Source organism: Nannospalax galili, unplaced genomic scaffold (assembly GCF_000622305.1).
Source record: "Nannospalax galili isolate Female #2095 unplaced genomic scaffold, S.galili_v1.0 scaffold760, whole genome shotgun sequence".
NCBI lineage: Eukaryota > Metazoa > Chordata > Mammalia > Rodentia > Spalacidae > Nannospalax > Nannospalax galili.
In genome coordinates, this window is record NW_008347555.1 from 1,040,409 (window position 1) to 1,059,080 (window position 18,672).

The 18,672-nt window shown below is 43.7% G+C and overlaps 1 protein-coding gene across 1 annotated transcript in view; it reads right to left on the reverse strand.

Moving 5' to 3' along the window:
- The window catches only part of Ube2d2 (ubiquitin conjugating enzyme E2 D2), a 37,646-nt gene extending 22,197 nt beyond the window's left edge, over positions 1-15,449 (reverse strand). The window contains exon 1 of the mRNA XM_008844287.2: positions 14,817-15,449. Coding sequence (XP_008842509.1) covers positions 14,817-14,840 — 24 coding nt within the window. The 5' untranslated portion in view covers positions 14,841-15,449. The remainder of the gene's footprint in view (positions 1-14,816) is intronic.
- Positions 15,450-18,672: the final 3,223 nt, after the last annotated feature.

Here is an 18,672-nt window from a genome sequence, read left to right on the forward strand (position 1 = left end):
TGCTGTGGTGGTGTATACCTTCAATCCCAGCACTCAGGAGGCAGAGGTAGGCGGATCTCTGTGAGTTCAAGGACAGCCTGGTCTACACAGCAGGGCCAGCTGGGGCTACAGGGAGACCCTGTCTCAAAAAGACCAAAAAAAAAAAAAAGAAACCTTAGGACTTACTAGTAAGGGGTTACTGACACGTTCTTCTACAATTCTTATAATACCCAAGGTAAAAAAAAAAGTTTGTGGGGCTGGAGAGATGACTCAGCAATTAAAAGCACTGGTTGCTCTTACAGAGGATCCGAGTTCAGTACCCAGCACCCACAAGGCAGCTAACAACTGTCTCTAACTCCAGCTCCAGGGGATCAGACACCCTCTTCTGGCTTCCATGAACACTGCACACACATAGTGTGCCTACATAACATGGAGGCAAAACACAGGTACACATACCATAAATATCAGGTGTGGTAGCATACACTTTTAATCTTAGCACTTCAGGAGGCAGAGGTAAGCAGATCTCTGTGAGATCGAGGCCAGCCTGGTCTACATAGTGAGTTCCAGGCAGGATGAAACTAGGGAAACCCTGTCGGAAAAAAAAGATCTTATTTTTATTTTTACTTATGTGTTTGTGTATGCGCCATGTGTGTGGGTACCATAAGTAAAATTAAAAATGAAATTTCACAAGAGATCTGCCTGCCTCTGCCTCCTGAGTGAGTGCTAAGATTAAAAATGTGGCTTTTGAGACAGTTTCATATAACCCAAGCTGTTCTGGAACTCAAGAGCTTTGCAGCTGAAGATTACCTTGAACTCCTGATCTTCCTCTCAAATGCCTGGCTTACAAGCTTATGTCATATACACAGGTTTTTTTTTTTCCTTTTTAATAATTATACATAGCAGTTTCATTTACATTACCCCAGATTCCCTGGAACTGAAGTTACAAGTTGTTGTAAATCATCCAGTGTGGGTGATGGGAATCAAACTTGGGTCCTCTGAAAGAGCAGCCTCTTAATTCCTGAGCCATCACTCCAGCCCCAGAATGAAGAAATCTTAGACAACTAAAATGACGAACCAGGGGTGAAAGTACACAGGTCAGTGGTAGGGTAATGTATAGCATGTACAAGGTCTTGAGTTCCATTCCCAGCATTAAAAAAAAAAAAAAAAAAAAAAAAAGCAGACAAAAAATTCAAACCCACTATGAAAGCATCTAAGATGCCCAATATCATTACTCATTATCAAAATGCAAATCACAGTGAAAGTAACACCCACTAGAAAAGCTGCAATCAAAAGAAAATAAAATGTTGAAAAGTTAGAGACCTCATAGTTGGTGGGCATACAAAACGTTTGGAAAATAATCTGGCAGTCTTGTGAAAAACTAAATAGCATTGTATGAGCCAGGGATTCCATTCCTATGAATACATCCAAGAGAAATAAAAATATGTTCCCACAAAAATCAAATCCATGTTTTAGCATAGCTGTTACTATCTTATGCTAGATATTGAACCCAGGTCCTCCTGCATTTAAGCAGGCACTCTACAACTGAGCTATACCCTAAACTCAGCACACACATTCCTAAAGCCCACCTTATGCAGAACCCACGGCCTCAGGAAGGTCAGACAAGCACCTATCACTGAGTCACTCACTGTGTAGCTGTGATGGGTCTGGATCTCACTACATAAGACTATGCTGACCTCAAACTTTCCCGAGTACTGCAATTAAAGGCATGGGCCACCATGCCTGGCCTCTAGCATTCTTTTTAAATTTTTAAAAACTTTCTTTCATTTTACTTTATGTATATACTTATGTATATTATGTATATTTATGTATATTAAGTGTACCAGTGTTGTGCAAAGCTCCTGGAGGAAGAAAAGGGTGTCAGATCCCCAGGAACTGGAGTTACAGACTGTTGTCATGTGAGTACTGGGAATGGAACCCTGGTCCTTGGGCAGTGTCCTTAACCACTGAGCCATCTCTCCAATCCCAGTGTATGAATATTCTTAACATTTTGTTTTTGTTTATCTCTACCTACTGAATATCTAAATTGTTTTAAGACCTGGAGTAAGCATTAGTCTTAAAATAAAGCAGCTCAAAATACCTATTGGTTGATGAATACAAAAAGAAAAATGAAGCATGTTGTGGTGGTTCACATTTGTAATCTCAGCTGACCACCCATGTGGGTGCTGGAAATCAAACCCAGGTCCTCTTCAAGAGCAGCCAATGCTCTTAACTGCTGAGCCATCTCTCCGACCCCAATGTATGAATATTCTTAATTTTTTTTAATTATCTCCACATACTGATGAATATCTAAATTGTTTTAAGACCTGGGGTAATGTAAGAGGAGGCAGGAAGATCAGAGTTCAAGGTAATCTTCAGCTGCAAAGCTGAGTTCCAGAACAGCTTGGGTTATATGAAACTGTCCCAAAAGCCAAAAATGGGGGGGGGTGTAGAAAGGAGGGACGTAAAGAGAAGGAAAAAAACCTACTTTGGGGGACTCAGCAGTTAAAACCACTAGTCTTCCAGAGGACTGGGCTTCGGTTCCTAGTACCCACACTGAAGCTAACAAGCATCCTTAACTCCAGTTCCAAGGAATCTGACATCCTCTTCTGGACTCTGTAGGTACTGTACACATGGGTGCAGGCAAAACACATAAAATAAACTTTCTGGGGCTGGACAGATGGCTGAGCGGTTAAAAGCACCGAGTGTTCTTGCAGACGACCCAGGTTCAATTCCCAGCACCCACATGGCGGCTAGGAACCATCCTTAACTGCAGTTCCAGGGGAATCCGACACCCTCTTCTGACCTCTGTGGCATTGCACGACACGGGTGCATTCACATACATGAAGGCAATACACTCATACACATAAAAATAAAAATAAATATTTTCTTAGAACCAAACACCTTTCAATTTTTTAAAAATGTGTATGAGTGCATGACTACATGTGCAAGTGCACCCATGTTGTACAGTGCCCAAGGAGGACAGAAGAGGGTGTCGGAGCCCCTGGAACTGGCATTATGGACAGCTGTTAGCCACCATGTGGGTGCTGGGATCCGAACCCTGGTCTTCTGCAAGAGCAACCACCAATGCTCTTAAACCCTGAGCCATTTCTCCAGCCCCTCAGTTTAATCTTTATAATTTTCCTTACAAGATTGCAAGATACCTGTAAGCCCAGCACTTAGGCAGTGGGGTCGGAAGGATCAGTGTTCAAAGTTAGCCTTGGCTACACATCGAGTGTGAGGGCAATCTGGGTTACAAGAGACTATCTTGAAAGTCAGGCATGGTGGACAACACCTTTAATCATAGTAGTAGGTAGGCAGGAAATCTTTGTGAGATCAAGGTCAGTCTGGTACTATGATCTTGGTACTATGCAGTTCAGGCTGGCTTGAAACACTGATACAGATGGGTTCCAGGCCAGTTTTAAACTCACGATCCTCCTGTTTCAGTCTTCCAAGCACAGGGTTTTCTACTATTTTTTTCAAAAGTTGATCTTGGCATTCACTGGATGTTTTTAAACCCTAATATCTATTGTACATCAGGAACTGGGACTATGAAGAGTAAGACAGGGCTCCTGCCCAGGAAGGCTCAGTATAGAGGAATAAGGAACTAATTAATTATTCCTATAGACTTGGAAAAAATTCTATATTGAACTGTGACCTCCTATATACCCGGGGAAGACTTTCGGAAGTCCTTTGTGCTGGGTCTGCAAGTAGGAATACGTAATATAGAAGGTGGTAAGGGTGGGATGAGAAGGCAATCTTTGTATAAGGGAAAGCACTTACATAAGACCTAAAGAAAATAACTGAAAAACGGTTGGGAGTTGTTTTGTTTTTTGGCTTTTTTTTTTTTTAAAATGGTCTTATTCTGTAGCCCAGGCTGGTCTTACACTACAAAGGACCCTCCCAGGTTGAGACCTCCAGAGTGCTGGGATCACAGTATAATAAGCCATCATATCTAGCAGAAACATTTCAATTATAGAATAGTTCAAGACGTACTGCAATGACGTAAACAATGTTTCTGTTGCAAATGTTATCCACTTTGGGGGATTTTTCAGTCTTTAATTTAGAGAGAGGCAGTGTGTGTGAATGTGGGCACTCCCATGCCATAGTTTATCTGTGGAAGTCAGCTTTTTTTAAAAAAAGAAACAAAAAAAAAAAACTAATTATGTGTATGTGAACATGCATGTGTATACATGTGTGCAGAAGTCTGAAGAGGCCAGAATAGAGTACTGGATTCCCTGGAACTTAAGCTATAGATGACTACTAAGTGCTCTTAACCACTGAGTCATTTCTCCAGTTCCCAGACTTCTAGTCTTTAGAAAAATTAGAGGAATTGTCCACGATAGCACAATTAATAGTGTTGGGAGAAGTCTAAAGAAGAAAATGCAAAATATGTTAACTGGACATAGTGGTACCCTTGAGAATTAGAGACAGGAAGATCCCAAATTACAGGCCAGCTTGGCAACAGAAAGAAAGCCCATCTAAAACAAATCAATAACAACCAAAGTCTATCTTTCGCTACAATGTGCTTAAAACAAATTTTCATAATGAATATATTCAGTAACATTAATGCAACAATTGTTAAACATCACTTTTATGTAGGATCCCTGTGTGTTCATTCTAATCCTGTGCCAGGGATTAAACCCAGGTCCACATACACCTGCACACATTTTATCACTGGGCTACATTCTCAGCACCCAGAATACTTTTTTTTCCATCTTTCTGAGACAGGGTCTCCCTGCAGCTTCAACTGTCTTGGAACTCACTATGTAGACCAGGGTGGCCTTGAATTCACAGAGATCCACCTGCCTCTGCCTCTGCTGGGATTAAAGGCGTGCGCTACCACGCCCAGCTCTAGAATATTATTTTTATTTTTAAAGTACTTTTTAAAAAAATATATATTTTATTATTTTTATGTATACGAGTATATTGCCTGCATGTATGTGAGTGCACCCGTGTCGTGCAATGCTGCAGAGGTAAGAAGAGGGGTTCGGATTCCCCTGGAACTGGAGTTAAGGACAGTTTGTAGCCGCCATGTGGGTGCTGGGAATTGAACCCGGGTCCTCTGCAAGAGCAGTCAGTGCTCTTAACTGCTGAGCCATCTCTCCAGCCCCTTAAAGTACTTTTTAACATGAAAATGACAAGAGGTTTCATCTTGGTATGTCCCTAATTTTACTTATATTTTGATTATATGTTTTAATTAATTTATCTGAAATAATCTGTGCTGCTTTTTCCCATTTTTTTTTTCTTTGAAAAAAGGTCTTGCCAGGAACAGTGGATGTAATTCACTTGGGAGGTGGAAGCAGGAGTCTCAGAAGCTCAAGGTCATCCTGAGTTACATAGTTCAGCATATAATATATGAGACCCTGTCTCCACAAATAATATTTAAGGGAGGGAAAAAGCTAAGGGACATGGTAGCTTACACCTAGAATGCTAGCAGTTGGGAGTTGACTTAGGCAGGCTGAGTTTAGAGGTCTCTCAGGGCAAGACCTTATTTTAAAAGGGGGTGGGGGGGAGAGCAGGCATGGTGATTTGCATATTTAATTCCAGCACTCAAGGAGCAGAGGCAGGTAATCTAGAAGTTCAAGGTTAGCCTGGTCTACATAGCAAGTTCCAGGACAGCCAGGGCAAAAAAACAAAACAAAACAAACCAAAGCGAGACATGGTGACTCACCTGTAATCTCAACATTGGGAAAATGGAGGTGACTAGCCTCAGCTACATAGTGCGTTCAAGGTCAACCTGGGCTACAACCACCCGTAACTCCAGCTCCAAGGGGCCTGACACCTCTTAATCTCTTTGGGCACTGTACACACATGCACAAACACACCCCAACAGATACAAACATACATACAACTAAAAATAAATTAAAAAAAAAAAGGCTAAGGGAAGCCATTCATGGTAGCATATTCCTTTAATCCCAGCACTCAGTGGTAGGCAGAGGCAGGTGGATCTCTGTGAGAGCAAGGCCAGCCTGGTCTACATTGTCAGGTCAGCTGGGGTTACAGAGAGAACCTGGCTCCAAAATAAAACAAAACAGGCCGGGCGTGGTGGCTCATGCTTTTAATCCTGGCACTCAGGAGGCAGAGACAGGTGGATCTCTGTGAGTTTGAGGCCAGCATGGCCTATATATAATGAGTTCTAGGCCAGCTGGGGCTACAGGGAGACGCTGTCTCAGAAAGACAAAAACAAAAAAAAACACTTTTAAAAGGCTAAGGAAAATGAGCGGTAACATGTAACATTAACTGCAACGAAAGTTAAAAACTCTGGTATCTATTGAATTTGGCAATGAAGTTATCATCAATGACCTTTCTAAACAGTTCTAGAACAATGAATAGACTATTCCCTTGAGAATTTTGGCACTGAATTGTCAGAGACCTAAGGGATAAAGAGAAAAGTAGTAGAGGGGGAGGGAGGGAAGGTTTAATTTTTTTTTCACTTGAGGCTGAAGTATTCCTATAGCTCAGAGACAAAAGGCTTGCTTAGCATGAGTTGATGGCCTAGTGCCATCCCTAGCAAAATGCACACACACACACAAGTTGTTATGCTGGGATTTTTTTGTTTGTGCTTTTGTTTTTTATTTTTTAGTTTTTTGTCTTTTAGAGACAGGGTCCTCCTGTAGCCCCAGCTGGCCTGGAACTCGCTATGTAGACCTGGTTGGCCTTGAACTCAAGAGATTCGCTTGCCCTGCCTCCTGAGTGCTGGGATTAAAAGCATGGCCACCATGTCAGACCTTATGATTTTTAATGACAGGAACATTTACATGCTGAAAGGAATTAAAGACACTGAACTATAATGGTTTGTCAAAGGGCAAAGCAGAGCTTCTCTAAAGATGCAAAGAGAACTGTAATTGTCAAATCTGTGATTAGAGGAATGGCTCAATGGTTAGGAATGCTAGCTGTAGTGCACACCTATAATCCTAGCTCCAAGGTGGACAGAGACAAGAGGCTCACTGGGGCTTGCTAGCTTCCAACTTAGCTAAGAAAATGGAAGCCCCAGGTTCAGAGAGATACCTTTCCTCAAAAGAATAGGCGGAGGACACTCAACAGTCTCTTCTCCAGGTGTCTCTGAGCATTTGAACAGACACTCCCACATGCAACACAAATGTGCACACAAACCATATTCATGCATAAATAAATCTGAAGCCATCAAACTTGGAGAAGTGCTGACTCCAAAAGTCAAGACTGTGGGCTGGAGAGATCGCTTAACACTGGCTGTTCTTGTAGAAGACCTGGGTCGATTCCCAGTACCCACATGGTAGTTAACAACTGTAACTCCAGTTCCAGGGGATCTAAGGCCCTCTTCTGTCCTCCACGAGCATTGCACAACACAGGTGCAATACATACATGCAGGCAATACACATAAAAAAATAATAATACTTAAAAAATTTTAAAAGTCAAGATTGCCCAAGTCAGCCAGGTGTGGTGGTGTATGCCTTTAATCCTAGCACTTGAGAGGCAGAGGCAGGCAGATCTCTGTGAGTTCCAGGCCACCTGGGGCTACAGGGCGACAGACAACCCCCTCCCCAAAAAAAACCCTTTATTTCTACAGGAAAAACAACTGTATACCACATTTCCAAAATGAGGGCTGTAAGGTTTCTGTCAGCATCAGGCATAAGTCAGGAATTCCTGTCCTGGGATGGTCTAGGATATTTCAGCAGCCACCTCTTTGGACTACAATATCCACAACTGTAAATTATAAAACTGCTCCTTACCTCTAAGTAATACATATTAAAGAGAACTTCCTTTTCTTTCAAAATTACTCCCTCAGTCATACAGTAATACACTTTTCTGATGGGAGGAATGGGACTGAATTTAGCATTGTGTGTACTAATGTGCTTTAGGACTCAGCTATGGCTCAGCATCTGACCTTAAAGAAATGGGGCCTTACAGTTATGTAAGGTCTCTTTAAGTCTGCCCGCTTTCTGCCGTTTGGGTCCATTATTCAATTCTTTTATGAATAATAAGAACCCTCTAGGGGACCCTCTTTCCCCCTTTCAGTACAGGCCAAAACTATGGACATATGGTGTCTTACTTTAAGAGACAAAATGACCTACAGTAAGAGTATGCAAAGGTGCTTTGCAAACAATGATGAGACTGGCACCATCCTATGAAATATTCTGGAAATAATTTCATTTTGTACCCTTTGTATGTTCATAATGTAGCATTATCAGAAACCCTCAAAAAAGAAAAGAAATGGGGCCTTGGGGCTGGCAAAATGGATTAGTTAAGAGCACTAGCTGCTCTTGCAGAGGACCCAGGTTCAGTTCCTGGCATCCACATAGTGGCTTATCTCCAGTTCCAGGGGATCTAACACTCCCTCCCTTCTAACCTCCGAGGGACCTGCACAACACGGGTGCACTTACACATAAGGAGGCAATATACCCAAATACATAAAAGTAAAAATAGTGTTTTTTTAAAAAAACAAGTATTTATCGAAAGGGGGAAGGAGGCTTCCCAAAATCCTATGCCATGAAGTTTATTTTTTGGAATTAGCTATGTCTCTAAGTCAGAACTAATAGTTTAGTCACCTTGAGTCATCACTTATAATAAAGTTTCCACTATACTACAGGATTACTTGCTGATTTGTTTCAGTTTTTTGACAGGAATTCACTCAATTCTTACCTCTGATATTAATAGACTATGTGGTACACACTTCTGAAGTTTTTCTGAGATGTTGGGTATTAAGCTGTGAGCCTAGCACATGCTAGGCACTCTACCATGAACTATACTCCTAGCCAACAGCACTTAATATTTTATTATTTATGTGTATGAATATATCGTCTGCATGAATGTAAGTGTACCACAAGTGTACAATGTCCCTCAGAAGTCAGACAAGGTATTGGAGTCCCTGCAACTGGAGTTACAATTGTTAGTCGCCATATAGGTGCTTGCAGAGGAAACCAGGTCCTCTGCAAGAGCAGCCTGTGCTCTTAACCACCGAGCCATCTCTCCAGCCCGACCAGTAGTATTTTAAAATTTAGCAATATTAGTATTACAACTTTTCCCATATCCTTGAGCATCACTCTGGGAAATTAGGCATTTTGGTGGCACATGTTGGTAGTCTTAACAACCTCTAATCCCAGCCTAGGTTTATGCTTGTCAGGTCTGCATAGGCTGTATTTTTTGTTGTACGTGTATGGGGGTGTGTGGGTATGTTCATGTGTGAATATAAAGGCCAGAAGTTGATGTCTGGCATCTTTCTCAGCAGCTCTCCACCTTTTGTTTTTTGAGACAGGGTCATCCTGTAGCCAGTTGACCTGGAACCAGCTATGTAGATCAGATTGGCTTCCATCTCAGAGATCCGCCTGCTTCTGCCCAAGTATGGGATTAAAGGCATGTGCCATCATGTTTGGTTTGCCATTTTTTTTTTTTTTTTTTTGAGACAGGATCTGTCACTGAACATAGAGTTCATCAACTTGGCTAGAATGGCTGGCCAGCAAGTTTCAGGGATGTAACTGTCTCTTGCACCCCCAACACTGGTATTACAGAAATATGCTAGTGGTCCAGCTTTTTATTTTTGCAGGTGCTGGGGATCTGAACTCAGGGCCTTATGCTGGCACAGCTGATCTCCCTAGCTGTCAGCCTGGGATAGATTGCAAGATCCTGTTACCTATCGACACCAAACTGGATCACCCTTTGTAACTCAAATCTGTTTTTCTTAAATTTATTATTATTATCACTATTATTATTGTGTATGATTATGGGGGGTGGTGAGTCAGGGGACAACTTTGCAGTCAGCTTTCTCCTTCCACCTTTATTTGTAGGTTCCAGGGATCATACTCAGAAATCTAGTTGCACTGCAAGATGAACTCTCTCCAGCGCCCCTTTTTTTTTTCCTTTTTTTTTTTGAGACAGGGTCTCCTTGTAGCCCCAGCTGTCCTGGAACACACTATGTAGACCAGGCTGGCCTTGAACTCACAAAGATCTGCCTGCCTCTGCCTCCCAAGTGCTGGGATTAAAGGCATGCGCCACCATGCCCGGCCCTCTTTTTCTTTTTTAAAAAGAGGATCTTGGGCTAGAGAAATGTCTCAGTGGTTAAGAGCACTGACTGCTCTTGCCGAGGACCCAGGTTTGATTCCCAGCACCCATATGGTGGCTACAAACCACCCTTAACTCCAGTTCCAGAGGAATCTGAAGCCCTCTTCTCACCTCTGAGACCTTGAACAACATGGGTGCACTCATATACATGAAGGCTATACACACATATACATCAAATAAAAATAATAAATAAAATATTAAATAAAAATGTGAGGATGACCTAAAACTCACTAAGGAGCCCAGACTGGCCTTGAACTAGTGGTAATCCTTCTGCCCCAGTCTTTAACATGTTGGGATTACAGATATGAGCCACACCATGACTTTCTCTATCGTTTTAAAATTATAGACTAGGAGTTGGAGAGATAGCTCAGCAGTTAAGGAGCACAAGTTTAGTAGATATATTAATATCATAATAGAAGTTTGCAGTTTACTCTGATCTGCTTAATGTTGTGACTCATCTTTCTGTAGACAATATACTTTTTAATAGGCCTACAAAAAAGCCGGGTTTTTTGGTTTTTCTTTTTGAGACAGGGTCTCCTTGTAGCCCCAGCTGTCCTGGAACTCACTATGTAGACCAGGCTGGCCTTGAACTCACAGAGCCTGCCTCTGCCTCCTCAGTGCTGGGATTAAAGGCGTGTGCCACCATGTGCGGCATGTTTTTTTTTTTTAATAAGTTGAACGGGGCTGGATCTGGTGCATACCTTTAAACCCAGCACTTGGGAGGCAGAGGCAGGTGATCTACCTTAATTCATAGTCCTTGCCTAATGTACATAAAGCTCAACTGATCTGTCAGTCTTCAACTCCTCAAGGAATCAAGATATTCAGCCTGTTACCCTTTTCAAAATTATGCCTATATTTCAACACTTGGGCACCTGAATCTGTGCAAATAAAGGTAAAAGGAAAAACAGGAAACAAGTCAAAAAGGTCTTTGATCAGCCGAGAGACCGACCACACAGTTCACAGAACACATGAAACCCTCTTCATTCAGAGCCTACTAGATCTTACTTTAGACACAATTTTAATAAGCTTCACGATCTGGTTTTTTAGCCCACAACAGATGAGATGCAGCCAACTGGAAAAAAGCTGAGGGTGGTGCTACAAGAAACAGGTGCTCAAAGATCAAAACCAAAGCTTGAAGACCTATAAACTCTAGCAGAAAACCTCAAAAACAGCAGGCCAAGGCCATTTGATCTTGACACCAAAAAAAATCCCAAAGGCTTCAAATCTCTGCCAGAATGATATGTTCATATGTCTCCTTGGTATATTCTGCTTAAACTATAGCTCAGAAATCCTTAAACTATCAAAATAAAGCCCAAAATAAAGCTTTTCCCAGGAACAGGGGATCTATAGCTCAGTGATAGCTATAGACTAGGTTCTAGGGTCAATCTTCAACACTGAAAATAAAAGGTGCGGTGAATATGATAGAAACAGTCTGTGCACATGTGAGATTTAAAATATATATTTTAAAGTGTCAGATTCAGACACAAATACTGTGTGTTAAAGAAACTAGATACAGGATTTCTAGAGATGCCTCAGTCAAGTGTGATAGGATTTTTAAGAATTCTATTAAAACCAGATAAAGCACTTAATGACTTATGAAATTAAAGGTGTATTTAAGAAGAATTTCTGTTTTCTTCAGAGCATGACAACAGGAAAGATCAAGATGGATTTCACAGGTGAAGGGAATCTCCGAGGGATTCCACTGCAGATATATTGAATCACAATCATTTTGACAAAAATACGGTTTTTCTAATCTCTGGCCATCTCAGAGGAGTCAAGCCATACTTTAAGGAAGGTTGGTTCTAGGTTATTAAATGGGTTGGGGACGTGTGTACAAGTTTTACAATTCAAGCTACTGAGCTGGGGATATAGTTCAACAGTTAAGCCCTGGGTTCCATTTCCCAGGGCCACATAAAACCTGAAACAGTGGCACATGCCTGTAATCCCAGTACCCAAGAGGGAGGAGGGAGGCAGAAGAGTAGAACCTCAAAGTCAAGCCCAGCTACATACCCTGAACACACAAAACCCCGTCTCAAAAAAAGTTTGGGTCAGTGAGGTGACTTAGGGAGTAAAGGCACTTGCAAGTTCAAGCCCCAGAAAACACACAAAGCTGGAAGGAAAAAGCAGACTACACAAAGTTGTCCTGACTTCCATATGAAGCCATACACATACACATATTCATATTCCCCTGCCCCTCGTGTATAAAGTTCAAGGTTGGAGGGATGGCTCAGTGGTTCTGAGCACTTACTGCTATTGCAGAGGGCCCAGGTTCGGTTCCTAGCACCCACACAGCAACTAACAATGGTCCTAACTCCACTTCCAGGGGATCAAAGGCCCTCTTCTGGACTCCATGGGCATTGCAAAATACAGATACACTTACATACATGCAGGGAAAATTCACACACATAAAATAAAAAGCAGTGGCTGCTCTTGCAAAGGACCTAGGTTCAGTTCCCAGGACCCACATGGTGGCTAACAACTGTCCATTAACTCCAGTTCCAAGGGATCCAACACCCTCTTCTGACCTCTGCAGGTGTTGTACAACACGGGTGCACTTACATGTAGGCATTACACTCATACACACAGAATAAAAAAATATTTTAAAAAAATTTTTGTAAGAAATGGGGGATGTAGCTCAGTGGTACAGTGTTTGCCTTAGCATGCATGAGGTCCTAGGGTCAAGCTCTAGTACTGCAAAGAAAAAATTTGAGGGAGGCAGGTATGGCGGTAGATGCCTGAATCCAAGCACTCAGGAATGCAAGATTGAGGCCAGCCTGAACTATAAAATGACACTGTCACAAAAAACAAAAAAGCTGTATTACTGGAGGCAAATACTGTTGTAAGTTTTAAATGTATGTTTTGAGACAAAGTGCTATTTCCCTCTCTGAAGAAGTCTCTCTGGCACTAACATTAATATAGACATTAAAAGTATTAATTTGCCGGGAATGGTGGTGCATGCCTTTAATCCCAGCACTCAGGAGATATTGAAAGGAGGGTCTCTTTTGAGTTCAAGACCAGCCTGGTCTACATAGCCAGTTCTAAGTCAGCCGAAACTACATAATGAGAGCCTGTGTCCAAAAAAAAAAAAAAAAAAAAGGAAAAGAAAAAGCTATTAACTGCAAATTATCAAAGGCTTTAGGGGAACAATCTTCTACCTGTACACCCAAGTGGTATCTCAGGTTGGTAACTCCCATTAGATTCTATAAGGACCTAATACTGCTACAAGTCTTAAAAATGCATATACACTTTACTTGGATGTCTTGCTCTTTAAAAGATCTTTTCTTAAGGATCATGCTTCTAGCAAAAACCCTGCTTCAATTTTAGTACAAGATTACTATCTAAAGTCTACTCTTCATTTCTAAGAAATCAGAGAAAACAAAAGTTGGTAAGGAGATAATTCATAGTAGGAATTAATTCCACCTTAAAGGATAAAATGGAGACCAACTAAAAGAGCTGTAGTGTTTCAAAATTTTCAATCTGCAGTTGCCTTCATTCTCTATTCTCTTACCCCATCCCATCATTATGAGTAATCCCAGGTCCTACCACTACCATTAAAAGGTTTAAGGCTGGGTGTGGTGGTGCACGCCTTTAATTCCAGCACTTGGGAGGCAGAGGCAGGCGGATCTTTGTGAGTTTGAGGCCTGCCTGGTCTACATAGTGAGTTCCAGGACAGCTGGGGCTACAAGGAGAACCCTCTCAAAAAAAAAAAAAAAAAAAAAAAAAAAAAAAGTAGACTAAAAGGTTTAATATGGGCCACCTGAGTATGGAAATTAAACGAAACTCACCAGTGGTGCCTTCCCATATCTAAGAAAAAAACATGATAGTGACACTAAGAGGTTACAATATTATTCTCTTAGGAAAAGAACCCTAAAGTTTAAGACCAAGCTCTCCTTACAGTGTTAAATCTCATCAATAACTTAAGTGGATGATGTTTCATTAAGAGGCAATTATAACCAAAAATCGAGTAAAATTCTTTCTAAATTAGGAGTCTCCATGAACATAGCACCCAACTTCAGCATTAAATTCATTTTGGGAGGTGACTGAAAGGAATAGAAAATTCCATCGGTTTTCAATTTCAACGTTCAGTCTTCTGAACTGACTGGCTTCTACCGTTGCCAGGTAAACACTTTTTCTATTAGCTTCAATCCTGCAAAACTGAAGGGCTAGCTTCTGACTACATATGGCAACCCCAAGGAATTCTCCACTAATTACCTCCTCCCTCCCGAGTCGCGTTTTCTTCCTTCTGAACTTCCTACTCCAGCACTTTTTGGTCCAGTAAGGAGGACCAAGTGTGCAGCTGCCTAAAAGGTAAAGTCAACTCAAGAAACAGTTGTGAATCAGGCAAAACGGCTTTCTTCTCCGCCAGCCTGGGTCCTCGAGCTCAGGCAGCTCTGCGAAGGGAGCCGGAGCTAGGGGACAAGGATGGGGCGACTAGCCCTTTCGACCTCTGTCTATAAGGCCGTCTAACGCCCCAGCCCCCACCTCCTGCCCCAAGTCTCCTTCCCGACCGGACAATGGCCCTGGAGAGCAGCAAATTCCAGGCTGAACCGAGGCTTTGCCACTCACTACCACGAGGGCCTCGAGACACGACGGGGAGGAAGGCAGGCCGGGAAGACAAGAGCGACTCCAGCCTAGGCTCGGGCCCCGCGCCCGGGCCTCCGCGGGCGCCATCACTGGGAGTGGGGCGTGAAGGCCACCCCGTGGGGCCGGCAGCGGGAACCAGCCGCCGCGAGCTCAGCGCAGGCGACCGCGGCAAGTGTAGGCCGTAGCCTCAACAGCGGGCCCGCCCAGCGGCCGCTTACCTTGTGGATTCTCTTAAGAGCCATGGTGGGAGACGGTGGCTGAAGCCCCGGGGCGGGGACGGGGACGGGGGAGGGACGGGGAAGGGACGAGGGGGCCTGAGGCCGCCTTCGCGGTCGCGAGTCGTCCGAAGACCGGGCGTTCGGGGGCGCGGATCCGACGGGCCGAGGGCCGAGGCCCACTCCACTTCTGGGCCTGCCGCAGCGGTCACCGCATCACCCAGCGGCGGCCCCTTTATGCGCTGCTACCACAGCCGCCGCCGCCGTAGCTGCTCTTCCTTGTCGGCTCGGCGCCGCCTCCTCAGCTGCCGTGGATCCCTCCGCGGGAGGAACAGGCCCGTTCAGGTTCGCCGGGAGCCCTTCACTCAGACAGCCGCGAAAACTGCCTGCCTTCCTGCTTAATGCAGGTGGACTGGGGACGCGCGGACGGACGGACGGGCGGGCAACGCCGCCGGGGTGGGGCTGCCAGAGCGCGGGGTGGGCCCGGGCCGAGGGGCAGGTCGGGAGTCGCCAGGATTGGCGGGCCGGGGAGGGTGGGCCGGGCCGCGCCGCGCCGGCGGCGGAGGGATACGAGCCTTCCCTGCGAGCACCCTACGCGCCTTCGCTGTCGCAGCCACGGCCTCGACGAGATGACGCCGCGAGGGGCTGGAAGATCTCGCGAGAGCCCAGGCGCGGGTTCTGGATGTTCAGCCGTGAGCTTCGGGAGTCTTCTTCTGTTACCTTGGGAGCACGTCCTGGAAGATCAATAAACGTTTAAAGGCATATGGTTTCCACATTGTTTAACTATCCCCCCATCAGTCTCCGAAGGAAGAAGCCAGTCCTTCATCAGCTTTCCTGAAGGAGGAAGGGACTTTTCCAAGGTCACACAGTGCTTTGTTTATTGGCAGAACTAGTACTTTAATGATACTTTAGGTTACATCAGATCTCTTTCTGGAAGATGTGTGGCTAGCAGGGTGGCCACCAACCGGAAATGAGGGTCATGGAGCTTGTACAGGAAGGTCTGAGATTAACCAGCTGGACATGAGTGTTCTGTCCTCAGCCACTAACTAGCATGTTAGCTTCTCCTGTAATCAGAAACTATGGGAAGAATTTTGACAAGGTCACACGAGAGTGGCAAGGTAGATAGCCTCACCCAGCAGAGAAGGGTGGACCCAAGGGGAAAATTGTAGCCACACAGTCGGCATGCTTTTCAGACCTTTTCTGAAATGTGATGAAAGAGACAAAAAATGTCCACAGGTCAGGTTTTTAATTTTTTCTCAATAAGAGTATTTGAAAAGCAATAAAGCAGCAGGTGAGGTCAACTCACAGGTCTAATGACCTGAGTTGGCTACCGAGATCCACATGGTGGAAGGAGAGAATCAACTCCCAGAAGTTGCCTCTGACTTAAACACAGACTTAAATGTAATTTTAAGAAAGTCACATGTATTAACTGATCTAATTTGGGAAGGACATTTAAAAAGTTGTTTATAACTTACTATTAGTAAATGAGGGTGTGAGGTGGATGTGGTAGTCTACACCTGTGATCCACCACTAAGTGTACGAATTTATACTGTATGTTTGAAACCAGCTGGAGCTACATGAGACCCTAACTCAATGTTGTGTAGCAATTTCCTCTGAAACACATTAAGATACAGACCTAGAGACTCAAAAAGTAAACAACTCAGGTGTCCCAGAAAGTCCCTGAAACCAACCAGATGTAAGATGATCCTCCTTCCCCAAGGTTATATAAGTAGTAAGGGCTGCTGAGGAGACAGAGACCAGCTGAGCTGCTTAAAGGAAGGGAAGAACAGTCACCAACCCGGTTGTCTAGAATACACTCTGACCTGTCAAGCTGCCTGCAAGTCATGCTTCTGGTTTCTGCTTTTGAGAGCCATCACTCATGCTAGACTGGGCTTTGAGTCGTTCCTGCTCCTGTATGTAACCCCAGTGAAACTCCTTTCTTCACCAAATTGTATCTTTGGTTTGTAGGTCAGTTCCCTATCTGGAGTGAGTAGACATTTGCTCACATCTCCCCAGGAAGAATATCATAAACTTGTGATAGTTAATCGTGGTTGTCAACATGACACACCTGGAAAGAAGGAAACTGAACTGAGTAATTTTCTCTATCAGGTTGATCTGTGGACGCATCTGTGGGGCATTTTCTTATTTACCAATTAATGTAGGAGGGCCCAATTCACTGTGGGCAGTGCCATCCCTGCTCAGGTGGGCCTAGGCTATATAAGAAAGGTAGATGCGGACTAGAGAGATTACTAAGCAGGTAAACGGACCTGGCCCCAAGCCTGAAGACTTGAGTTCTAACCTCAGGTCCCACATGGTGGGAGGAGAGAACCAACTCCTAAAAGTTGTCCTTTAACCTATACATATTTACAAATGTACACATACACAAATAAATAAGTAAATAAATAAGGGGACTAGAGCAGTTAAGAACACTGGTTGTTCTTGCAGAAGATTCAAGTTCGAATCCCAGCACCCACATGGCAGCTAACTACTGTCGGTAACTCCAGTTTCTAGGGAATTCAACAGCCTCTTCTCTCCTCTGAGGGCATTGCATGACACGGGAGTACTTACCTACAATGCAGGCAATACACAGATACACATAAAAATAATAAATAATAAAAATAAATAATGTAATAAAATTTAAAAAGGGGGGCAGGAGAGATGGCTCAACAGTTAAGAGTATAGACTGCTCTAAGGACCAATTCAGTTCCCAGGACCCACATTAGGTGACACAACCACTTTTAACTCCAGTTCCAGAGGATCTGACACCCTCTTCTGGCACCCACATATATGTGATATGCATTCACACAGACACAATTTTTTTTAATTTTTATTTATTATTTTTATGTATATGTGTGTATTGCCTGAATGTAGGTAAGTGCACCCGTGTCCTGCAATGCTGGTGGAGGACAGAAGAGGCTGTCAATCCCCTGGAACTGGAGTTACAGACAGTTGTTAGCTGTCATGTGTGTGCTGGGATTCGAACCTGGGTCTTCTGCAAGAGCAGTCAGTGTTCTTAACCTCTGAGCCATCTCTCCAGCCCCAACAAAGAATTTAAAAAAAAATTTTTTTAGCTGGGCTTGGTGGCACACACTTTTAATCCCAGCACTTGGGGGGCAGAGGCAGAGACAGAACTCTGTGAGTTCGAGGCCAGCCTGGTCTACATAGTGAGCTGGGGCTACAGGGAGACTACATCCCAAAAGACCAGAAAAAAATTTTTTTTTGAGAAGAAAGAAAGGTAGCTGAGCAAGCCAGGGGGAGCAAATCAGTAAGTAATTTTCATGGTCTCTGCCTCAGTTCCTCAGTTCCTGCTTCCAAGTTCCTGCCTTGAGTTCCTGCTTTGGCTTCCCTCAACAATAGACTGTGAGCTGTAAGCCAAAGGAGCCCTTTCCTCCCCAAGTTGCTTCTGGTCATGGTTTATCACAGCAACAAAAAGTAAAATGCAACAACACTCAAACACCAAAAAACAAACATCTACTTTTTCTATCCTGCCTAGTTAAGGTGCATTTTGGAATACAAAAGAATGGAAAAATGGGCTTTTGGGAGTATGGTTGAGCTCTAAGGAGTTTACAGGTCGAAGAAAGTTACAGCATCCTATAATCCAAGGAGGTCAGAAAGGGGTGCCAGATCCCCTGTAACTGGAGTCAGAGACAGTTGTTAGCCACCATGTGGGTGCTGGGAACCAAACCCAGGGCAAGAGTAGCCCATGCACGTAACCACTGAACCATCTCTCCAGCCCTGGTTGATTGATTTTTTTTGAGACAAGGTATCACTGTGTAACACTGGCTGTCCTGGAACTCACTATGTAGACCAGACTATCCTCAAACTCACAGAGATCCACTTGTCTCTCTCTGCCTCTGGG